The sequence below is a fragment of the Rattus norvegicus genome, chromosome 17, assembly GCF_021556685.1.
Source record: "Rattus norvegicus strain SHRSP/BbbUtx chromosome 17, alternate assembly SHRSP_T2T, whole genome shotgun sequence".
Lineage (NCBI taxonomy): Eukaryota > Metazoa > Chordata > Mammalia > Rodentia > Muridae > Rattus > Rattus norvegicus.
In genome coordinates, this window is record NC_141550.1 from 40,730,335 (window position 1) to 40,755,813 (window position 25,479).

Genomic DNA, 25,479 nt, shown 5'->3' on the forward strand with positions numbered 1-25,479 from the left:
ACTGTGTGGGCTTGGAGCAGATACATTGTACATTAAACTAAGCAAGATTTAAATATCCGTACAGTCGGAGTTAGCATTTAAAGTGATGAAACCATGTTAGGCAGGGTGGTAGATCTGTGGTCCCAGCACTCTTGAAGCACTCATGAAGCTTCACTCATGAAGAGGATCACAAACTTCAACTTATGGTTTCACAGTCTGCTTCTTCTTTCTGGTGACATGTGGGTTGAGATGGTAATTATGAGCATGCCTCTTATTCATTTGCAAATAGTTTTATGCAAATAAAGATTTGAATTTCTAAAAATAGAATGTCTGAAAGTGGAAACGCTAGATCATATAAGAAGGTTAGGTTCAAAGCAGCTTCCAAACTTCTTCCAGGGTGGCTAAGCAGTACTGGCAGCAATGAGGAAGAATGCTGTTAACCCTGACAGCAATGTCGCTCTGGGAACTTTTAGTGCCATTGTGGCTTTTGCAACTAACCACCTTACCATGGCTTATTGCTGTCTAGAACTCTCCCTGGTAGCCCACTCTCCCCCCACAAAAACAAGCAAGCAAGCAAGCAAACAAACAAACACAAAACAAAACAAAAATAAAAAAGAGGGCCATAGAACTGAGCAGAGAGTTCTCAGAAGAAGAAATGCAAATGACTAAGGAATGTTTTTTTAAAAATGTCTAACACGCTGTCAGGGAAGTACACATTACAGTTATGCTGAGATTTCATGCAGCGCAGTAAGAATGGTTCAAAGTAAGATGACAGATGTTGGCAATGATGTAGCCATCAGGGAACCCTCATCCACTGGTATAGCCACTATGGAAATCAACGTGGAGGTTCCTTAAATAGCTAGAAATAGATCTACCGCATGATCCACAAATTTTACTATTCACACATCAGTTGGCGGTATCTAGGCTGTTCCCATGTTCTAGCTATTATGCATAAAGAAGCTATAAACTTGGATGAGGGTGTGTGCCTTTAGAAGGAAAGAGAGTCCTTTGGAAATGCTCAATCTAAGGAGAAAAAGCAGCAGGAGAAGTGAGGCAGGATCCAGTCCTAGGCTTAAGAAGATGAAAAGCTCAAAGAAATGCCTGATGCTAATTGGAATGAAGGCAGTGGTGCCCTCAGGCAAGGCCCCATCCAGCGAACTCCCAATTCTAAAGGACTCAAAGGGAGCTTCGGCAGTGAAGGAAACCACCAGCAACAGAAAGCTGATGTGGACGTAATTGAGGGTGGGCTGAGTTCCAGCCCACCACGCAGCAGAACTTGGCAGCTTCAGCTACATGGTTCTGGCTTTACAGTCAAGGGTACAAGAAAGACTCTCCTGCAGCTAAGGAAAGCAGCTGAAGCTAGGCATATGTCAAGAGTGTCCCTGCATGGAGACCCAGTGTGCAAGGCTGTGAGGCTGTGAGGCTGTGAGGCTGAGGCTGTGAGGCTGTGAGGCTGTGGGGCTGTGAGGCTATGAGGCTGTGAGCTGTGAGGCTGTGAGGCTGTGAGGCTGTGAGGCTGTGAGGATGAGGCTGTGAGGCTGTGAGGCTGTGAGGATGAGGCTGTGAGGATGAGGCCCAGCTGGTTTTAGGCCTTGCCTTAGTCTGGTATTCCCTCACCGTGATCCTTTTTTCTCCCCTTTGGAATGGTAATGGATATTCTATCCCACTATAAGTTGGAAGTATGTGATTTGCAGTTTGATTTTGATTTTAGAGTGGGTTACAGGTAAAGATTGTTATGAATTGCAGAGGAGACCTAGGCGTAGGGACTGTAAAAGACTTTAGGGCCTTTGAATGTAGATTAACTGCATTTTGCATTATGATATAGCAATAAGTCTCTGGGGGCCAGGGAGTGGAACGGAATGTTGTGTTAAGAGTGGCCCCCATAAATTCATATATTTGAATGATTAGTCACCAGGGAGTGGCATAATTTGACAAGAATTGGGGCTAATGACTGCTAGAGTAAGTGTGGTATGTCGGAGAAGGCATGCTACTGGGTGTGGGCTTTGAGGTTTCAAAAGCCCATGCCAGTCAGTCTCAGCCTGCCCGCCTGAAGAGTGGGATGTAGCTCTGAGCTGTGTCTCCAGTGGCATGCCTGCTGCCATGCACCCCGACATAATGATAATGGACTAACTTCTGAAGCAGCCCCAGTTCATGCTTTATTTCTTTTCTTTTTTTTTTTTTTTATTAACTTGAGTATTTCTTATATACATTTCGAGTGTTATTCCCTTTCCCGGTATCCGGGCAAACATCCCCCTCCCCCCTCCCCTTCCTTATGGGTGTTCCCCTCCCAACCCTCCCCCCATTGCCGCCCTCCCCCCACCAGTCTAGTTCACTGGGGGTTCAGTCTTAGCAGGACCCAGGGCTTCCCCTTCCACTGGTGCTCTTACTAGGATATTCATTGCTACCTATGAGGTCAGAGTCCAGGGTCAGTCCATGTATAGTCTTTAGTTAGTGGCTTAGTCCCTGGAAGCTCTGGTTGCTTGGCATTGTTGTACATATGGGGTCTCGAGCCCCTTCAAGCTCTTCCAGTTCTTTCTCTGATTCCTTCAACGGGGGTTCTATTCTCAGTTCAGTGGTATGCTGCTGGCATTCGCCTCTGTATTTGCTGTATTCTGGCTGTGTCTCTCAGGAGCGATCTACATCCGGCTCCTGTCGGTCTGCACTTCTTTGCTTCATCCATCTTGTCTAATTGGGTGGCTGTATATGTATGGGCCACATGTGGAGCAGGCTCTGAATGTGTGTTCCTTCAGTCTCTGTTTTAATCTTTGACTCTCTCTTCCCTGCCAAGGGTATTCTTGTTCCCCTTTTAAAGAAGGAGTGAAGCATTCACGTTTTGATCATCCGTCTTGAGTTTCATTTGTTCTAGGGATCTAGGGTAATTCAAGCATTTGGGCTAATAGCCACTTATCAATGAGTGCATACCATGTATGTCTTTCTGTGATTGGGTTAGCTCACTCAGGATGATGTTTTCCAGTTCCAACCATTTGCCTATGAATTTCATAAAGTCGTTGTTTTTGATAGCTGAGTAATATTCCATTGTGTAGATGTACCACATTTTCTGTATCCATTCCTCTGTTGAAGGGCATCTGGGTTCTTTCCAGCTTCTGGCTATTATAAATAAGGCTGCAATGAACATAGTGGAGCACGTGTCTTTTTTATATGTTGGGGCATCTTTTGGGTATATGCCCAAGAGAGGTATAGCTGGATCCTCAGGCAGTTCAATGTCCAATTTTCTGAGGAACCTCCAGACTGATTTCCAGAATGGTTGTACCAGTTTGCAACCCCACCAACAATGGAGGAGTGTTCCTCTTTCTCCGCATCCTCGCCAGCATCTGCCGTCACCTGAGTTTTTGATCTTAGCCATTCTCACTGGTGTGAGGTGAAATCTCAGGGTTGTTTTGATTTGCATTTCCCTTATGACTAAAGATGTTGAACATTTCTTTAGGTGTTTCTCAGCCATTCGGCATTCCTCAGCTGTGAATTCTTTGTTTAGCTCTGAGCCCCATTTTTTAATAGGGTTATTTGTTTCCCTGCGGTCTAACTTCTTGAGTTCTTTGTATATTTTGGATATAAGGCCTCTATCTGTTGTAGGATTGGTAAAGATCTTTTCCCAATCTGTTGGTTGCCGTTTTGTCCTAACCACAGTGTCCTTTGCCTTACAGAAGCTTTGCAGTTTCATGAGATCCCATTTGTCGATTCTTGATCTTAGAGCATAAGCCATTGGTGTTTTGTTCAGGAAATTTTTTCCAGTGCCCATGTGTTCCAGATGCTTCCCTAGTTTTTCTTCTATTAGTTTGAGTGTGTCTGGTTTGATGTGGAGGTCCTTGATCCACTTGGACTTAAGCTTTGTACAGGGTGATAAGCATGGATCGATCTGCATTCTTCTACATGTTGACCTCCAGTTGAACCAGCACCATTTGCTGAAAATGCTATCTTTTTTCCATTGGATGGTTTGGCTCCTTTGTCAAAAATCAAGTGACCATAGGTATGTGGGTTCATTTCTGGGACTTCAATTCTATTCCATTGGTCTATCTGTCTGTCTCTGTACCAATACCATGCAGTTTTTATCACTATTGCTCTGTAATACTGCTTGAGTTCAGGGATAGTGATTCCCCCTGAAGTCCTTTTACTGTTCAGGATAGTTTTAGCTATCCTGGGTTTTTTGTTATTCCAGATGAATTTGCAAATTGTTCTGTCTAACTCTTTGAAGAATTGGATTGGTATTTTGATGGGGATTGCATTGAATCTGTAGATCGCTTTTGGTAAAATGGCCATTTTTACTATATTAATCCTGCCAATCCATGAGCATGGGAGATCTTTCCATCTTCTGAGGTCTTCTTCAATTTCCTTCTTCAGTGTCTTGAAGTTCTTATTGTACAGATCTTTTACTTGCTTGGTTAAAGTCACACCGAGGTACTTTATATTATTTGGGTCTATTATGAAGGGTGTCGTTTCCCTAATTTCTTTCTCGGCTTGTTTCTCTTTTGTATAGAGGAAGGCAACTGATTTATTTGAGTTAATTTTATACCCAGCCACTTTGCTGAAGTTGTTTATCAGCTTTAGTAGTTCTCTGGTGGAACTTTTGGGATCACTTAAATATACTATCATGTCATCTGCAAATAGTGATATTTTGACCTCTTCTTTTCCGATCTTTATCCCCTTGATCTCCTTTTGTTGTCTGATTGCTCTGGCTAGAACTTCAAGAACCATATTGAATAAGTAGGGAGAGAGTGGGCAGCCTTGTCTAGTCCCTGATTTTAGTGGGATTGCTTCAAGTTTCTCTCCATTTAGTTTAATGTTAGCAACTGGTTTGCTGTATATGGCTTTTACTATGTTTAGGTATGGGCCTTGAATTTCTATTCTTTCCAGGACTTTTATCATGAAGGGGTGTTGAATTTTGTCAAATGCTTTCTCAGCATCTAATGAAATGATCATGTGGTTCTGTTCTTTCAGTTTGTTTATATAATGGATCACGTTGATGGTTTTCCGTATATTAAACCATCCCTGCATGCCTGGGATGAAGCCTACTTGATCATGGTGGATGATTGTTTTGATGTGCTCTTGAATTCGGTTTGCCAGAATTTTGTTGAGTATTTTTGCGTCGATATTCATAAGGGAAATTGGTCTGAAGTTCTCTTTCTTTGTTGTGTCTTTGTGTGGTTTAGGTATAAGAGTAATTGTGGCTTCGTAGAAGGTATTCGGTAGTGATCCATCTGTTTCAATTTTGTGGAATAGTTTGGATAATATTGGTATGAGGTCTTCTATGAAGGTTTGATAGAATTCTGCACTAAACCCGTCTGGACCTGGGCTCTTTTTGGTTGGGAGACCTTTAATGACTGCTTCTATTTCCTTAGGAGTTATGGGGTTGTTTAACTGGTTTATCTGTTCCTGATTTAACTTCGGTACCTGGTATCTGTCTAGGAAATTGTCCATTTCCTGAAGATTTTCAAGTTTTGTTGAATATAGGTTTTTATAGTAAGATCTGATGATTTTTTGAATTTCCTCTGAATCTGTTGTTATGTCTCCCTTTTCATTTCTGATTTTGTTAATTTGGACGCACTCTCTGTGTCCTCTCGTTAGTCTGGCTAAGGGTTTATCTATATTGTTGATTTTCTCAAAGAACCAACTTTTGGTTCTGTTGATTCTTTCTATGGTCCTTTTTGTTTCTACTTGGTTGATTTCAGCTCTGAGTTTGATTATTTCCTGCCTTCTACTCCTCCTGGGTGTATTTGCTTCTTTTTGTTCTAGAGCTTTTAGGTGTGCTGTCAAGCTGCTGACATATGCTCTTTCCTGTTTCTTTCTGCAGGCACTCAGCGCTATGAGTTTTCCTCTTAGCACAGCTTTCATTGTGTCCCATAAGTTTGGGTATGTTGTACCTTCATTTTCATTAAATTCTAAAAAGTTTTTAATTTCTTTCTTTATTTCTTCCTTGACCAGGTTATCATTGAGTAGAGCATTGTTCAATTTCCAAGTATATGTGGGCATTCTTCCTTGATTGTTATTGAAGACCAGTTTTAGGCCGTGGTGGTCTGATAGCACGCATGGGATTATTTCTATCTTTCTGTACCTGTTGAGGCCCGTTTTTTGACCAATTATATGGTCAATTTTGGAGAAAGTACCATGAGGAGCTGAGAAGAAGGTATATCCTTTTGCTTTAGGATAGAATGTTCTATAAATATGTGTTAAGTCCATTTGGCTCATGACTTCTCTTAGTCTGTCTACATCTCTGTTTTATTTCTGTTTCCATGATCTGTCCATTGATGAGAGTGGGGTGTTGAAATCTCCCACTATTATTGTGTGAGGTGCAATGTGTGTTTTGAGCTTTAGTAAGGTTTCTTTTACGTATGTAGGTGCCCTTGTATTTGGGGCATAGATATTTAGGATTGAGAGTTCATCTTGGTGGATTTTTCCTTTGATGAATATGAAGTGTCCTTCCTTATCTTTTTTGATGACTTTTAGTTGAAAATTGATTTTATTTGATATTAGAATGGCTACTCCAGCTTGCTTCTTCTGACCATTTGCTTGGAAAATTGTTTTCCAGCCTTTCACTCTGAGGTAATGTCTGTCTTTGTCTCTGAGGTGTGTTTCCTGTAGGCAGCAGAATGCAGGGTCCTCGTTGCGTATCCAGTTTGTTAATCTATGTCTTTTTATTGGGGAGTTGAGGCCATTGATGTTGAGAGATATTAAGGAATAGTGATTATTGCTTCCTGTTATATTCATATTTGGATGTGAGGTTATGTTTGTGTGCTTTCATTCTCTTTCTTTTGTTGCCAAGACTATTAGTTTCTTGCTTCTTCTAGGGTATAGTTTGCCTCCTTATGTTGGGCTTTACCATTTATTATCCTTTGTAGTGCTGGATTTGTAGAAAGATATTGTGTAAATTTGGTTTTGTCATGGAATATCTTGGTTTCTCCATCTATGTTAATTGAGAGTTTTGCAGGATGCAGTAACCTGGGCTGGCATTTGTGTTCTCTTAGGGTCTGTATGACATCAGTCCAGGATCTTCTGGCCTTCATAGTTTCTGGCGAGAAGTCTGGTGTGATTCTGATAGGTCTGCCTTTATATGTTACTTGACCTTTTTCCCTTACTGCTTTTAATATTCTTTCTTTATTTTGTGCGTTTGGTGTTTTGACTATTATGTGACGGGAGGTGTTTCTTTTCTGGTCCAATCTATTTGGAGTTCTGTAGGCTTCTTGTATGCCTATGGGTATCTCTTTTTTTAGGTTAGGGAAGTTTTCTTCTATGATTTTGTTGAAGATATTTACTGGTCCTTTGAGCTGGGAGTCTTCACTCTCTTCTATACCTATTATCCTTAGGTTTGATCTTCTCATTGAGTCCTGGATTTCCTGTATGTTTTGGACCAGTAGCTTTTTCCGCTTTACATTATCTTTGACAGTTGAGTCAATGATTTCTATGGAATCTTCTGCTCCTGAGATTCTCTCTTCCATCTCTTGTATTCTGTTGGTGAGGCTTGTATCTACAGCTCCTTGTCTCTTCTTTTGATTTTCTATATCCAGGGTTGTTTCCATGTGTTCTTTCTTGATTGCTTCTATTTCCATTTTTAATTCCTTCAACTGTTTGATTGTGTTTTCCTGGAATTCTTTCAGGGATTTTTGCGATTCTTTCAGGCATTTTTGCGATTCCTCTCTGTAGGCTTCTACTTGTTTATTAATGTTTTCCTGTGTTTCCCTAAGGGAGTTCTTCATGTCTTTCTTGAAGTCCTCCAGCATCATGATCAAATATGATTTTGAAACTAGATCTTGCTTTTCTGGTGTGTTTATATATTCCATGTTTGTTTTGGTGGGAGAATTGGGCTCTGATGATGCCATGTAGTCTTGGTTTCTGTTGCTTGGGTTCCTGCGCTTGCCTCTCGCCATCAGATTATCTCTAGTGTTACTTTGTTCTGCTATTTCTCACAGTGGCTAGACTGTCCTATAAGCCTGTGTGTCAGGAGTGCTGTAGACCTGTTTTCCTCTCTTTCAGTCAGTTATGGGGACAGAGTGTTCTGCTTTCGGGCGTGTAGTTTTCCTCTCTACAGGTCTTCAGCTGTTCCTGTGGGCCTGTGTCTTGAGTTCACCAGGCAGCTTTCTTGCAGCAGAAAGGTTGGTCTTACCTGTGGTCCCGAGGCTCAAGTTCGCTCTCGGGGTGCTGCCCACGGGCTCTCTGTGGCGGCAGCAACCAGGAATACCTGCGCCGCCCCTTCCGGGAGCTTCAGTGCACCAGGGTTCCAGATGGCCTTTGGTGTTTTCCTCTGGCGTCCGAGATGTGTATGCAGAGTGCAGTCTCTTCTGGTTTCCCAGGCGTGTCTGCCTCTCTGAGGGTTTAGCTCTCCCTCCCACGGGATTTGGGTGCAGAGAACTGTTTATCCGGTCTGTTTCCTTCAGGTTCCGGCGGTGTCTCAGGCAGGTGTCCTGCCGCTCCTGGGCCCTCCCCCACGGGACCATGCTTTATTTCTTTTCCTCTTTTTATAAAAGTTGTCTTGGTCATGATGTCTCTTCAGAACAATAGACCAGTGACTAAGACAGGGACCATCGTGGAAGAGGGACAGAAAGATTATAAGAACCAGAGATTGGAAAGGACCAGACAGAAAGTGTCTTCTGGGGAAGACAGAACAGTTGCATCCATAAACTTACAGTGGCTGTGGTTACCTACCTAAGACAGTCAACGTTGCAGCACGGAATGGAAGGGGCCCAGGGGGCGAGCAGAGCCACCAACATTTCGGTTGCTTTGTGGGGAGGGAAAATCAGTCTTTTTTTTTGTTGGATTTATTTTTATTTACATCTCAAATGTTATTCCCTTTTTGAAAGGTCTGGCCCTTAGTAGGGGTACCACTATCCAGCACCTGGTCCTGCACTCATGAATATGACTGACTTAGTGGGTTGTTAAACAAGCAAGCACCCACCTAATTGGTTGGGGATGAGAGTGGGTGGTTCTGGGGAAAGTTGGTGGGAGGAATAGGGGTGAATATTATCAAAATGCATTAGAGGCACACATGCACTTCTCCAAGACTACTATATTTTACTTAATTGTTTGCTTTGGCCTATGAGATGACTCAGCACGTTAAAGTGTTCACCATACATGCCTGATGACATGAGTTTAATTCCTGGAGCATACATGTTGTTTTTAAGTGCCAGATGCAATGATGCACATCTGTAACTCCAGCACTCCTACAGCAAGATGGGAAGCAGAGACAAGAGAATTGTCTGAATGCTCAAAGGCCAGGCAATAGCATGCAGTATTGCAGAAAGAAGAGACCCTCAAACAATATGGGAGGAGACGACCAAGTCTCCAAAGACATCCTCTGAATTCCACTTCCAGGCCATGGCATGTATGGCCACACACACACACACACACACACACACACACACACACACACACACACACGCACACACGCACACACGCACACACACACACGCACACGCACACACACACACCCTAATAATGAAATCTTTTGCTAATTTGTACCTTCTAACTTACCTTTTGAAATTATTATCTTACATAGCTGAGGGTGATCTTAACTTCTGAGTAGGCTGACTCTGCCTCTCCAGTGGTGGGATAGCAGGCATGCACACCCATGCTTGGCTAAAATGATTATTTTAAATTTTTGCTTGACTGCTAAGCCTCGAGAATTTATCACACATTTTGAACACTAGCTGTTTTTCAAGTATGCTTTCAGCACACATCTCCAAACTGCATTTAATCTTTGCGTTCTCTTAGGGCTTTCTTTGATTGAACACTTTTCTTTTTAAAGTTGGATAAAGTATAATTCATCAGTTCTTTCCTTTCTGGGCGAATTCTTTATTATTTCTATGTGTGAACAATGCATGTGGGAGTGCACCACATTCGTGCCACCTCACTAAGCGCGTCTCACTTTACCAAGAGTTCCTTTTTTATTTGATTTCGTTTACTTCGTTACAGATACTGAATTGTGTCAAGTACTTTCTTGGCATCAACTGATACATCTGAGGTTTTCCCCTTAGTTTGTTAATATGATTTTGTGTGGATTTATGTGCTATGTGTGTGACTGTATGTGCTGAGGTACACTCAGAGGTCAGAGAAAAGTTCTGTTCCAGCAACTCTGCATCTTATTCCTTTAGCACAGTGTCTCTCACTGAAACAGGAAGCTGGGCTGGTAGCCAGCAAGCCCCAGTGACCACCTATCTCTTCCTCTGCCCACCCGTCACCCCTAAACACTAGGTTTATAAGCTTCATGCAGCTCCCCCCATTTTTTTAAAACCATGAGTCCTTGGGATCTGAACTCAGACTCTCATGCTTGCACAAGTGCTTTTAGTCACTGACCTAACCTCTCCAACTCAGGGTTAGAGCAATTAGAATCCACTGAAGTGACCTTGCACTCTTTAAATAAACTCTAGCCAGTCAGTTATTTACTCTTTTTATATATCGTTGGATTGGTTCATTTCGAAGACTTTAAGATCTATGTTCATGAGGTATATTGATTTGTAGTTTTCTAATAAGGTCTTGTATGTATCAGTATAATGCTGGAATAATAAAACGAACAGATGTCACAGTCTCAGACTTTTTGGACATGAATATTAAAGTTGGTATCCGTCCTTTAAGTAATCTGAGCTTAGAGTTTTCACTGTGGAGTTTTTAAACAATGAATCCAGTTTCTTCTAATAGATACAGGGTTATTTCTTCTTGGGTGAGGTTTGAAGGTCTGTGCCTTTCACGTAATCAGCTACTTCCTGCAGGTGTCGACTTTTCATACATAGAATTAGTTGTGTCTGTCTTTCATAGTCTCTTTTTACCTTGGCATCTGAAGAGACAGCTGTCGCCCCTGAAGGCAGTACTGGTCTCTTCTTACTCCCTTGGTTTTTATTGTTCTCTGTCATTTTCCTAAGCTTTATGTTGTTAATGGCATTTTTGTTTTCGTTTGGTTTTGGGGAACAGTGTTTCATGTAACTCAGACTGGATTTGAACTCATGACCAGCCCCTTGCCCAGTGTTAAGGTTTCAAGTATAAGCTACCGAGCCTGGAGGATGTTTTTCTGTTCTTCGTTATTACTGAAACAGACTCTTCACGTCCATTACACCTTCATTACTATTGTGAGCTTATCTTGCCCTCTCTTTGAAACTTTTAGAACTTTAGATCTGGGGATTGACATTTGGGAGTTGCTTGGCTCAGGTGTGCTACCCTGCAAGGGTTCTACCTCCAGGCTTCAGCCCCTGACCCTTTTTTACAGTAGGAGCTTAGATTACAGCCCAAGTTACTTTGGAAAGCTTTGCATTGCTAGAGATTGAGCCCAGGGCCTTGTACATGTTCTCTGTTTTCTGTTATACTTTTCTCTTTCTTGAGACACTGTCTTACTAAGCTATCCAGGCTGACCTTGGTTCGAAGGATTTCTCCTGCCACAGCCTCCCTGGTATCTGAGGTATAGGAATGTACCACTGTTCCCTGTTTGTGTCCTACACATCATGAAACGCTCTTCCATTTGTTACACACAGCAAAATGTTTACTAGCTTTCCTTGAGACTTCCTCCTGGGCCCAGGGAGCACCAAGAAGCGTTGACTTTCTCGGCAATTGCAGACAGTGCAGCTCTTTGGACCTCCAGCAGAATTCCAGTAAGGTTACAGAGCATGCGGAGTGTGACCTCTGTTTAACCCCTTTAATGTTTGATGTGGGACCCAGGATATGGTCTCTTGGGTGGATGTTTAATATTGCTTTGAAAAGGCCCATTTTCTGCTACCCTGGGATGAGTTCTTTATAAACGTCAATCAGACCCACAGGGGTTACGTCAACATCTTCCCCGATTCTTTGAATTCTTGGTCTTCCAAACACTGAAAGAAGAATCCTGAAGCCTCTGCCTGCAGCTGTGGGTTCTCTCAGCTTAAAGACCTGATGTCAGGCACACACATAGCAGACCCTTCTGCCTCCCGTGTGAACTGAAGTCACACCCTGTCTGAAGCCTCATCAGCAAGCCCTTTCTTCTTCTGTGGTAACTTTTTGTAACCATTTACCTCTGTGCTTATGTTTAAATGGAGTTTGTCTTGTTTTGTTTCGTGGATAAACATTAGTTTGTCTTCTTTTATCCATTACAACCTCTATCATCTAGTGGTTTAATTTTGTTATTTTTGAAAGAAACTGCCTTTTTATTCTACCCCCACTTTCTGTAGGCCATGAAATCATGGAAGCTTGAGTGGGGTGCTGAAAAGGAAGTGCTCTGGGCTATGTGGACTGAAGCAGGCTACTCTAACAGACCCCACGTGGTTTCACTTACAAGTCTGTAGGTCACTCATATCTAATATAATTATCAATATCTCTTGAGTCATATTTGTCATTTAGGTGCACTCCTCCATTTCCCCTTCCCCTTTTGGCTTTCTTTCTATTCACCTGCCTGTTAATTTTTTTTTTTTTTTATCATTCACATCCCTTAGAAACTAGTTGCTCTGGGGATCATAATGTTACAACATTCTACAGTAGCTACACCAGCTTCTCACAGTCTACTTGGAATGTATCGTGTGTGTTGACTTACTTTGCTCTAATTGCCACGCTGGTGGTGCTTCAAGAACAGAAGTAAAATAGGAATATTGTTTTGCTTGTCACTGCAGAGGCTGGAAGGTTAAAAGTTCCCGTACAGCAGGACCTACACCTCCAGTGGACTCAGCGCAGACTCTGACCATGACTATTCCTTAGTCACCTCACCTTTGTCTCACATTATCTTTCCTTCATGTGGCTCTGTGACCAAATTGTGCCTTGTAAGGACATCGGTCAACTGGATTAAGGTCTGCCCTCATGAGTTCACTTTAACTGGATTACTTTTGCACACACCCTGCCTTCAAGCAAGTTCCATTCTGAACTGCTCAGGGCTCAGTGCTTTAACATGAAAATGTTGAACAGACACAATTTAATCAGTAACATCCCTGTGTACAGACAATTACATTGGCGTTATATCATCTTTCAAATTAAAGAACCTAATGAAAGAAAAGCCGTCCATTAAATATGTCAAGGTATTTTAATTTCTGTTTTCCCTCACAACCACGTCTCTTTACCTAAAGAACTTTGCATACATTTTTCTAAGGGGGGGGGGGCTCTGTAGGCAGTGACTGGCAGAGCCCTCCTCTCATCTGAGAATGTCTGCTTTCCTCTCTGCCCTGAGAATCTCTTTCCCGGATCTAGATGCAATTCTTTTGTTTGCTTTGTCCTGTAAACACATTTAAAATTCTATGACCTTCCACTCATCACTGTTTCTGATTAGAACCCAGTTATTTGAATTGCTTCCTATGATAAAAAAAAATCAAGGTAATTTGATATTGCCGTGTCTTTATGCATTGGTAGTTTTGTTTTGATGGGTCCAGACTTCTTTTGATTCAAGTTTATACTGTTTGGGGTTTTACTGTGCTTCTGGGATTTAAGTTGTGCCATTATTAACTTTGGTTCCATCTGTTCCTTCTTCCTCTTCTTTATGGATACCTGACATTTGCCATTGTCCCACGGGCCCCTGCTCTTGTTTGCCACAACCTTGTTCTTCCTGTTTATAGGTTTCCTGGCTTCTGTTGCTCTATCTTCAAGTTCACTTCCTTTACTCATCAGGTCCTGGAACACCTCCCAGGTGTTTGCCGCTGCGGACCGTGTACTTTGCATGTAAATTTTCCAGTTGGTTCTTCTATCTTCTCTCTGTGTGAGTAGCTTTCTTTCTGTTCTTACAGTTACGGGATTTTGCCATTACTTACTGAAACATGCCTTTTATAGACATTTGATTTTTTTTCCCTGATAATTCCAGCATCTGTGTCATCTTGGATCTATTATTTATTGTGCTCCCCCACAGTATGTGGTAAGATTTGCCTGTTTATATTTAGTTTTTAATCCTATCCCTTTCCTTTGAAAATTATTTTATGTGATCTCGGCTTAGATTTTCATTTTAATAAATGATATAGACAGGCCATGTTTATGCTGTAAGTTCAAAAACACCATTCTCAGGCTGCAGTTTTAATTTCAGTTCCTCTTTCAGCTCTGTTCCACGTACACGTGCCACCAAGTCCCCAGCATGGGGCCACGTGTGTACCACAAGGCTGAGTGGCAGAGACTTGACCTCCTGCTTATGGTCACAAAGTACAACCAAGGGCCGAGCTCTAGAGTTTACTTGTTCTTCTGGTTCATTTTCATAAGTACCCTCCCTGAAACATTCTCCAATACTTTCTTGTTTCCTGAGTGCCTGCTCTTTGTCAATGTCAAATGATCGATCAGTAGAAGATAATCTTTTACTGAGAAGCCAGGGCTTCGGTTTCCCCAATTTTCTAAGAATTCCATTTACTTTGGGGCCAAGTGTTAGAGAAAGAAAACAGCCACAGCAAGACACAGTGGCCCCTCTGAGTCATAGGAAAGCTGGAGCAAGGTTTACTACAAGTTCAAGGCTGGACTGGGATACTACATCAGACCCTGTCTCCAAAAGAGCAAACAGGGAAGGGAGGTGGAGCAAGTTGAGGTAAGGAAAGAAAGAGCAGCAGGATTCTCTCTGCTCTCTTGAAATCAAAGTCCTTCCGACCTGAGACAAGGCTTCTTTCCCCTGGGGTTTCATTAAGGCAGCCTTGTGACTGCAGCAGAGTTGCCTGGGGACTTGGCAAGTGAAAAGGAAAGAACCAAAAGAAAGGAAACCTTCCAGACTCAGAAGGCTCTCCTGCTTTTTCTGATTCTCCTAGATTCTGACCCCACCCCTACCCTACCCCTACCCTAGCAATGCGTCCTTTCTTAACAAGCATTCAACACCACTCTTAGGCAGTCTTGAGTAGAGAGCAAGAAATGCTATGTTTTTGAGAAAACTGAAGCTCAGAGTGTGGCATGGTGGCCCTTGCTCATAATCCTAGCATTTGGGCCTGAGCCAGAATAATCATTAAATCATATTCCCAAGAGCCTGTTCAGCCTTGAAAGGTTAACACAAGCCAATTTTCCCCACAGGCAACCTGAGCTCTGCACAGTCAACCCACTGGGCAGCAGCACACACTGAGCAAATACATGACTTATGACCTCAGGGTCCAGAAAAGTAAACAGTCACACAGGATAGAGACAAAGGACAGCCAGACTGACCTGACAGTCTGGCAGTGACTCTGTGGTCTTAGCTTTAGGTTTACTTCATTATTTGGGAATGGCACCCCGTGATGAAGCCCAGATTAGCCTCAAACTCATGATTCTTCTGGCTCAGGAAGATCTTGTCTCAAGAAAATAACTATAATAATGCTTGGCTGTTACTTCTCTTGTGTCCTGTTTAGAGTTCTGGTTGATATCAGCCTCGGGTTCCCCTGTTAGCACAGCATACTTCTAAACTCTAAGCAGTCTAAAGTCTGAATCGTCAACTTCTCTGCAATGCTACACTGCCTGCCTGAGCTGTGCACTGTGCTGCATTCGTGGTGGTGTTTGAGGTGCTTCTAGTTTTCTGTTTTGTGGTAGATAAAGTCTGGAAGTCCTCTATCCCCTTCCTGGGTGTCCCTGTGTTGTTGGGTGTGACAGCTGTGAATGCTGGCAGGTTCTTTTCTTTACCACAACCCTTTACCATTTACCCTTTACCTTTGCCTTCAGGGCAAAATTGCTATTTTCTAGTTAGATATACCAGTTGTTAAAATATCAAAAGCATTCTGAACTCTGAACCAAGGACTATCTTTGCTACTCCAGTTCCTGCCTCTCCCCTGGGACCTATTGGCTCTTTTCAGATTCCAGCTCAAGGATTAGAGTGTGGGAAACAGGCCTAGAGCATCTTTCCTGGGTGCTTTCTAACATCAAGTGTGACCAGCACTCAGGATGATCCCAGGGGGGTGGTGGTTCAGATCCCACCTCTGCTCCAGTGAGACTACTTCGTCACAGTTGCCATTTCTCTCTTGGGGGCTGCAGAGCTCAGGGTCTAGCTGACTGCCATGTGGCTGCACACCAGCCGAGCGCACAGCTACTGAGCTCTGACCTCCTTTCCTTTTCTTTATTGGTCGTTATTGTGTGGGTTTGGTTTGAGAAAGGCTCTTAATTCATAACCCCAGCTGACCTAGAACTGGCAATCCTTCTACCTCAGCCTGCCAAGCACTGAGGTTATAGGTGTCAGTAAAAACTTTATTTGGGGCACCTAGAGAACCTTGGGGATGTTTCTTACAATTATAAACTTAGAGCATGAAGGAGAAGATGATGCCTCTGATCCTGTGCCGTCATTGTGACCAGACCCAGTCCTCTGTGGGTCTCAGGGTCTGGCTTTTCTTAGCTGCCTCTGTCATCTCTGCCCTTCCTACCCACTTTTCCTCCTTCAAGATTAAATGCAGGCGACTAGAGGCTAATGGACCAGTACTCTCTGTGTGGCCCAAGGCTCTTTAGTTCTGTCAATATAATATTCCTTATGGAAAAATGACTTGTAGTATATTTTCAAAGGTACATGAATTTCTATATGAGCACAGACCCTAACACAATTTGTGTTTATCCAGCAATTCCAAATGATTTAAGAACCCACTCAGTGTCATAGGAGATTATCTAGAGATAGGGTGTATGGGTTTTTTAATTAGAAAATATGACAATTAATCCAGACATGGTGGCTTGATCCTGTAAACCTAGCATCAAGGAGGTAGAAACAGGAGGACTGGCACAAGTTTGAAGTTAGCCGGATGTCTATGGAGAGTTTTAGGCTAGCCAAGGCTAGATTATATCCCTAGAGATATAACCCATTAAGTTAAAATCATGAATTTAGTCTATGATCCAGAAATAAAGGTCTAGCAAAGCTTCATAGGAAGTCACTCAAAGCTTTGTCCACAGCACACACCCCTGTGCATAGGCCTGCTTATAACAGTAGTGAGGGTAAGGCTTTTCTGCCTGAGGCCACTTTGTGCTGGGCTCATAACCTATCAACTAGACTATTGACTGTACGGTCATTAACAGACTCCAGTGAGCCATCAGTATACATCAGTTCCTTGGTGTAATGAATGACGTATGTAGAGTGATTAATGAAATGATGGTGAGGTAGACTAAATGCGAATGGCCCTACAGGCTCATATACTTAAATACTGGGTCCCCAGTTGGTGGACCTATTTGGGAAGGACTGGCAGGTATGGCTATGTTGGAGGAGGTATGTTGCTGGGAGCAGGGCTTTGAGGGTTTGCCCCAATCCCAGAGTGCTCTCTGTCTCCTACTTGTAGATCAAGATGTGAGCTCAGCTCTTCCTTCCAGCAAGTTTTTGCTCATCCATCATGGAGTCTTAAGTCTCTGAAACTATAACCTCAATCAAATGCTTCCTTTTCTAAACTGCCTGGGCCATGGTATTTTTTTTGTCACAGCAATAGAAAAGCAACTAAATCAGAAGTGAATGCAATTCTACTAAAATCAAAAATTTCATGTTTAGAGAAATAAATTACAGATAACTAAAATTCTCTGCTACCTATTATGGCTTTATTATCAAGATGTCCAAGTAGTGCATAGCTGAGGTAGTTTGCTATAGTCTCTACTAAGATATATAGTGTTATATGATACATGTGTATACTTTCCTGTCACTTTTGCATGTTCTGTGTGTATTTGCATGTGTATGCACTGTTTGTGGAGGTACATGTGTGAGGGTGTGTAAAGGCAAAGTCAATATTGGCTGTCTTCTTCAACAGTTCTCCCCCTTTGCTTTTGAAGCACTGTCACTCATTGGTTCTGCTACATTGACAGGCCACTGAGCCCAGGAATCCTCCTGTCTCTACTTCTCTAGCACTGGGATTGCAGAGTGTACTGCCATACCTGTTTTTTTGTTTGTTTGTTTGTTTTTTTAAGGTGAGGGTTAGAAATCCAAACTCGGGCCCTTAAGATTATATTGCAAGTGCTTCGTCAGGTGAGCCAACTCTTCACTCGCTCAGTTAATTTTTTAAATTAAAAAAGTATATATTAGTTGATCCATAGATCCTGTTTACATATTTTACATATTTTGTATATTTAGGTTATATGAATTCAGACAATAATTTCTATCAGAAATACTTGATCTATACTTAGATGACATAAAACTTATGGTTCAAAACTAGATTTATATGTTTGTTGATCAAGCTATACTTAAAGGTTTTTCGATACCAAAATCTAGTACAAGAAAAGTTATCTTTGTGTTAATATTCAAATACACATCGACAAAATTACCTCATTTTTTTCAGAATTCATTTGATTTTTGAAACAAAATTATATGGGTTTCTAAAATTGTTTGCCTGGAAGTAAGCTGGCTCATTCTGTCTCAACTGGTGACATGAACATCGATGTCAAAGGAATACCACGTGCGGAACTGACTCTAAAGTACCAAGACTAACAGAGTGTGCTTCAGCCCTGACTTGGAATATTTCGGTCAACTGTGATGCTACTTATTGGAAACAAACCTTAGGCCAACAAGATGGCTCTGAACACAAGGGCATTGTTTCTTATCCTAATGACCTGAGTTTTTTTTTTTTTCTTTTCTTTTTTTAGGAGCTGGGGACTGAACACAGGGCCTTGTGCTTGCTAGGCAAGCGCTCTACCACTGAGCTAAATCCCCAACCCCCATGACCTGAGTTTAAGCCCCAGATTTCATATTGTAAAAATAGAGAACTGACTCCTTAAAGTTGTCCCCTGATCACTACTTGTATGTGGGCTCACACACACACACACACACACACACACACACACACACACACACACTCCATTGAAAAAATTAAGTAATAATAAAGAACCTTTTCACATCAATTATTTTAGAAACTACATAAAATGGTAGTTATTGACAAGTTGTGAAAAGTTTTGATTTTAACATGAGTTGGTACAGGTTGAGTTGTGTCCCTCTCAGAAAAGATACATCAGCCAAGTTCCACAGAGTGTGACCTTTGTTCGGAGAGGAGAGAACAACTTTACAGAGGTAATCAGGCTAAACTGAGGTCATAAAGGTGAACTCTCACCATCTGAGACTTAGAGTGTCTCTGGGGGAATTACTTTGATGAGTTAATTAAAAGGCCCCAATTTGCCACCTGGCACATGCTTAGTAGCTATTGGTTACCTCTTGCCTTCCTGAGGGATCCTTCAACCATTGTCTCTGTGTCCTAACTCTGGGGCCTCTGATTCACCTCTGTTGACAACTGGTTAAAAGGCTGTGGACGCTTGGGCTGGAAGAATAGATAAGTAAAGTACTTGTGGGGACAAGTGGGGACCAGACTCTGATCATTAGAACTCGTAGGAGAAAAGCCAGACTCAGTGACACATTTGTAATCCCAGTGCTAGGGACAGAAATGGGCAGATCCCTGATACTTACTGGCCAGATGACCAACCTATTCTTCTTGAGTTCCAGGCTAGTGAGAGGCCTCGTCTCAAAAAGAGGAAGATGTCACCCAAGAAACAGATATCCAAAGATGTTCTCTGGCCTCCACTTCCTCACAAATATATATGCACCCTCCCTACAAACATGCACACACGCACGCACATACACATGCACATATGCATGCACAGATAGAGAGAGAGAAAGATAGAGATAGATGTTTTGGATTCCCACAATCTTTTTCGCATTGCACAATGGACATATAGCACAGTCACTCATTTGACAGACACTAAGTCATATATAAAAATATTGAATTGAAATGTTGACCCCTACTTGTCAGATGGGTGAGCTTCCACAAAGTACCCAGCAAATGGGCAGTAGATTCGAGGCTGCAGATCCTTCACCAGCTGAGCTTTGTAGTTCAGAAGTTTTCTTCTTTCTGCCTTAATGAACTGGGCTTTCCATTCCTCTGCAGGGACAGATTCGGGGTTAGTGTCCTCCAGTCAGAAAGTGAATCCCTGGTTCCTACCTCCTTAAACTGGGTCGTGACCCCTCATGGGGATGTGTAACTAAATGTGCAGGATCCAGGAAAATCAGCAGCAGTCAGTTTTCTGAGGATCCGACTAGTAAATTTAATTAAAAATGAAACACATAGTGGTACCGCTGGCCTTGTGACATCACTGGGCATCATGTAATATTTCTGCAGCCTTGGTTCTGAGCATCCAACAGGAGAGTTTTACACTATACATGTTGTCATGTGACACAACAGCAATCAGTTATGTGTGCCCTTGTCACACATTCAAAGCTATTTTGTGCTACAAACTGCGTCATTTACCACCAGACCCCCTTTTCTGCCCTTACAGAAACGAAATGGTTTAATTATGGAAAAAAAGGCTTCATATTTTCTTATCATCCTCCCTCAGAATATACCAAATTAATGTACCGTTGGGTTGTACTGTGCTAGAATCTTTTATTTTTAAAGATTGCTGTTTGAGTTGTTGACTTGTGTTTTACAAAATTTCATAGTTCAATGAATTTTAACTCGGGATCAGGACAGTATTTCTTAAAGCTTATTAAACGGCCCTAAACACACTTGTGCTGTATAATTATATGTATTTATGTAAATGGAATTCTCAGAATTGATCATAAAATCAAAATATCAATCAACTTTGAAAACTTCTGGAGATACCCCACGTCTTACTGTATCAAATGCTCATCCAAAACTCAATTCTTTATATAAAAAAATAAGTACATCCAATTTATACCATACAAATTTGCTTTTGTCTTTAGCAAATACTAAATTATATGCATAGTAAAGAATTATTTTAAAATCAATTTGTTTATCATTTATTATCAGTAAAAACTTGATTTTGTACTGATTTTACATATTTATATGGCTAGGGTTGTGTAAAAATTTTTCTGGTGCCAAGGGATCACAAATGGAGAAGTTTAATAAATCTTGCTCTACTTGAAAGGGGCTTGCCTGGGAGAAAAAAAAGGAGAGAGACAAGTAAGACAGAAGTGGAATAAATCCCATGACATTGATGGAGATGTGTCCTCAGCTTGAGTTAGCAAATTTTGAATATTTACCAGGAGACTAGCCACTGGTCCCAAGCTCGCTGCTTGCTTGTGTTTTTGGAGAGTCTAGCTGAGTACAGGGCTCAGTGTGGATAGCGTTCCTTTGTGGCAAGCCCATTCTATACGCACTGTAACTCCTAGAGTCATTAACCTTTTACTAGTGTGCACTACTGCCTGGTGTGCTATGAAACTGAAATCTATTTTTTATAGCCTGACAACTCGCAGTGTCTAAAATCACAGGCACAGATGTTAGTCACACATAGGAGCCAAGCCCTGTCCATCTCTTACAGAATTGAGTAGATTCTGTCTCCTCCTCTGTTAATGGAATCATTATAGACACCTCACAAAGTCTCCTTCTCTCTCTCCCCTCAGCCCTGCTCCCCGCCCAGTGTTTTTATTACATACCTTCTGTGATCTCTGGGCCACTAAGCAGACAATACTGAATGGGACTATAAATCCTATAAACAAGAAAAGGGAAGTGCTGCCAAGGAAACATTTTCTTAGCAAGAGAAGCGTGTTTTAAAAGGAGAAACAAGTTATATAAATAATTATATAAAGTGATATGAAGAGCACAGCAGGGCAGTAAGATGGGGAGTGTCAGTGCAGAGGCGGGGTGAGGAGGACAGGGCAGTCAAGGAACAGACAGTAGCTGATTGCATCCATGGGAAATTGCTGGTCATTCAGAGTTTAGCAGCAAGAGGACTCCAAAGAATGAAAATAGTCAATGTAACAAGCTGGGCCAGGAGTAGACCAGGAGCTCTAGCCCGAAGACACCAGCAGGCAGCAAAGAAGGCTGACTGAGCACCCAGGGAGGCATTGGTCAAAGAAGTCTAGGATTAAACAGGGGCTAGAGTTGCAGCATACAGCATCAGAGAGGTGGTACAAGGATACGAAACCGAATGAACTGTCTCAGGCATACTTTCCCCACACGAACCCCAGCATCACCCTTGGAGCCAGAGCAGAAGAGCCCCTAGGTGGGAATCTACCCTGTGGAATGCCCTGCTCTGCCTGTACTACCCATGAGCATTCCACAGGACTGTTAGGAAGCAGGCATACTGAGTCCCACACACTACATCCTTGACCTCTCCCTAAAAGCATGGAGGCCAGAGTTGGGCATCACATCCTTCCTCATCCCACTCTGGGCTCCACACCCTGATACTCAGCAGCCGTCTTTCTTAGCCCCCCCACCAGTCTGTAGTGTCTGTAGTTCACAAGGTTGGTTGTCTGACAACGAACACTCCTTCAAGCAGGAACCTCATGTCAGGCATCTTTGTGCTTCTTCCTCTCAAAGCATCCATCGAAGCACCACGCCTAATGCTCAGTATTGCTAGGATATAAATTATTACCAGTAAATTTTCCACCACTGAAAGTCATGGGAAAGCCTGATGCTCCTCCAGCGAAATCACTCATCATTAGAGCAACTTTCTCAGGCAGCCTTCCCCCGTTGGGTCTGGTGCAGTCCACTGTGTTGAGGATTTTATGACCTGTGGGGAAATAACATGAAATCTCAAAGGCTTTTTTGAATGATCAAGATTATATGATTATACAGTGCAGTCTGTATAATCTAATTCTGTTGATCACACACACACACACACACACACACACACACACACACACACACCATCCAAAAAAACAAAAAAAAAAAAACCCCAAAACTCAACAATCAAACAAAGAGGAAGCTGTCAGAGTCTAAAGGTTAGAAGTTCAATGAAGATGTCCTTATCTCTGGCAAAAATCTATGCACAATTGTTTTCCAAATGACTACTGGGTAACTAAGACCATGCCTCACTCATGATGAAATTTTCCAGTCATAATTTTTTATTTTTTCTTTCCTTTTGTTTTGTCTTGCTCTGTTCTGCTTTGCTCTTTAAGACAGGGTCTTGTAGAGCCCAGCCTGGCCTGAACTGTTTGTCAGAGCATGACCCTCAATTCCTGTTCTTCTTGCTTCTGCCTCCTGACTGCTGGGATGACAGGTATATATCACCACACCCAGCAACATGGTGAAAGGGACTTATGACATTTTTCAACACTAAAGTAACAGTAGTTTTTGAAACGATGTAAATATTGGTTCCCTTGTGCTAAAAGCAATGCACTCTTAATTATTGGCAAGTTTTCATTTGAAAAAAATCTAAAAGGTTCATTTTCCAAAGACAAGAGCATAACGTACGGTATTCTTTGAAAATGGAGACAGAAGATGAGCATAGCCTGAGGTTTTAGACATCCTCTTTCCTACCCATGGTGCATTTCCCTTTCCATTGCTTTTGGGGATAGGAAGGTACCTTTGTACTCCACGATGATGCACGTGTCCATCTCAGGATGAACGCCGTCCATCAAGATCATGAACCGAAGATTTTTGTCTACCTACAATCCAACAATAAAACCATTTTGTGGGTCAGCTAGGCCTTGATATTTGAGAAGGTTGTCATTTTGAGAAAAATTGGCAAATCAAACCAAAATTTAAAGGAAAAGAAAACCTTTATCTGGAACTGGGCTTACTAGTCTATTTGATAAGGTTATACATTTGCTAGTGGAAATGTAAGCTTTAAGCAAAGACAGTTATGTCCCAAACTGAAGCTTCGATACTGGTGATATTCACTGTATCTCGTGTACCAACAACATGAGCTACATTCTATAAATGTCACCTCAGAAAGCATAATAAGAGAACAAACAGATCTCTTACCTGTTGCCATATTCCAAATGGAACCACGTTGATGTTAGTTAATTGGACACCGCTATGATTCAGATTCCAAAACACAGGCCTTTCTGTGTCACCAACATAAATGGGGATGTCTGGTCGTCTCTGGGAAAGCTGCTTCAGGGTAGGGTAACTAGACCAGAGAGGTGGGAAGGTGAAAGGTAATAAACCAGGATTCACTAGCAAAAGAACGGCCTGTTGACTGAGAGGGAAGGAGTGGAAACCAGCCTTTCATAGCAGTCCAGACAAGGTTGCTGCTCACACTCACGGCTGCATCCCAGAGGATCTTACTTCATGGCTTGGACATACTAACAAACCACAGAGCAGACATTAGCCAAGTGTGTGATTCCATGTCCCACACCAGTGTTGCTTCCAATGGTAAGGCTGGAAGTCATGAGAGAGTCATGCAGATGTTGCTGTAAGATGAACATCTTCATGATCTTCCTAAGTAGTCGCTCTCAGTAAAACAGAGGACACAGCACAGACAGAGTTTCTCTGTATGGCCCTGGCTAACCTGAAACTTACTCTGTAGACCAGGTTGACTTTGAACTTAGAGATCCACTTGCCTCTGCCTCTGAGTGCTGGGATTAAAGGCATGCACCACCATCACTTGGTTCCGCCTGCTTTCTTATAGAACCCAGGACCACTAGCCCAGGGGTGGCACCCCCTCATGCCCCTATGAGTCACCATCATGTTTTCTAAAGGCTGATGGTTACACTGACATTATTTATCCTTTGGAGAACTCGAGTTACCAGAAGGGTCATATGATGAAATGTAACAGAGATGAAAACCATCCAGCATTCTAGGAAGCTCAATTGTGCAGAACCAGGCACCCAGGTCTTTTCAGCTGCTTATATACATGAAGGCAACTGTCATTTCGACTGAGCATTAATTACTTAAAATGCCTTTGATGTATCACTGTGGGATATGGCAGAAAGATGAGCGAGTGGTTAGTTACCCATTCTGTCACAACAAGTTCACTGTCGTGAGTTTCCACATTGTTTTAATTCTTTTCCTACTGTGTGTGGGTTTTATTATTTTTGTTTTTGTTTTGTTTTATTTTTAAGGTAGGGTCTCACTGTGTAGCCAAGCTGATCTGAACTTCTTAAAATTCCTCCTAACTCAGCCTTTTGGGTATTAGGATTACAGGCATGAGGCACCATACCCTGCAGTCAGTAGTTTGGGTCTTATTATGTACTCTGAGGATTTTTGTTTTCATAGATGAGAAAACATATTAATAAAAACAAACAATAATTGGTGTTCAAACTTTGTTTTCTCTGACCAAACCCAGCATTGCTTCCATTAGAAGGTGTTTCTAACTTCAACATGTCCACTTTCTAGTTTTATAATCCGGCCAGTGTCTAGGCATGGTATTACATGTCTGTAACCTCTTACAGACAACACATAAAAAAAACCAGACTATCATACGAAATGAAATATGTTGCCATAAGCATAAACAAAATCTAACATTAAACCCTCTGAAGAGCTACAAAAATAAGCAGAACTCGTGAGGCAGGGAGAGGAAATGGGGAGGGAGCAGGTTTCATCCTCTAATCAAAAGATGTAAAAACTCCAGGATTCTTTTGACCTGCCTTCAATCTCTGAGGTCAGAAAATACACCTTGCATCATAACGAGAATTAAGAAAAAAATGACCCCAAAAGAGATATTTACTATTTTTATGACTGTGGTGGTATGGATGAGAATGTCCCTATAGTCTTGGGCATTTGATTTTTTTTCGTTGGTTTCTGTTTGCTTGCTTGCTTGCTTGCTTGTTTGCTTGCTTGCGATAGGGTTCCTCTGAGTAGCAGCCCTGGCTGTCCTGAAACTCACTCTCTAGGCCAGGCTGATCTTGAATTTACAGAGACTCATTTGCCTGCCTCTGCTTCCCAAGTGCTGGGATTAAAGGCGTACTGCAGCCAGCGAGTCTTGGACATTTGAATGCTTGGTCCCCAGTCGGCAGCAGTTTGGGGAGGCTTAGGAAGTATGTCGGGGGGGGGGGCATTCTCTCTG

At 42.1% G+C, this 25,479-nt stretch overlaps 1 protein-coding gene and 1 long non-coding RNA gene across 36 annotated transcripts in view; one reads left to right on the forward strand and one right to left on the reverse strand.

Annotated features, from left to right (window-relative positions):
* LOC102552189 (uncharacterized) overlaps nucleotides 1–20,530 on the forward strand; it is a 66,177-nt gene extending 45,647 nt beyond the window's left edge. For 2 of the 7 annotated variants that reach the window (XR_015641657.1, XR_015641656.1), the window contains one exon: nucleotides 18,078–20,530. This is a non-coding gene — a long non-coding RNA (uncharacterized LOC102552189). Of the gene's footprint in view, nucleotides 1–1,935; nucleotides 2,121–10,739; nucleotides 11,562–13,478; nucleotides 13,619–18,077 lie in introns of those variants that run through there. The other 5 variants (XR_015641662.1, XR_015641661.1, XR_015641660.1 and 2 more) reach the window with 5 other exon arrangements.
* The window catches only part of Cmah (cytidine monophospho-N-acetylneuraminic acid hydroxylase), a 90,611-nt gene that overhangs the window by 48,210 nt on the left and 16,922 nt on the right, over nucleotides 1–25,479 (reverse strand). For all 29 annotated transcript variants that reach the window (XR_015640889.1, XR_015640888.1, XR_015640899.1 and 26 more), the window contains 4 exon segments: nucleotides 23,454–23,601; nucleotides 23,053–23,134; nucleotides 22,120–22,257; nucleotides 19,529–19,664 (listed from right to left, as the gene is read on the reverse strand). Coding sequence is in view for 16 of the 29 variants with exons in the window: in XM_087591051.1 (XP_087447177.1) it covers nucleotides 19,529–19,664; nucleotides 22,120–22,257; nucleotides 23,053–23,134; nucleotides 23,454–23,601 (504 nt within the window). In the remaining 13 variants the exon portion in view is untranslated.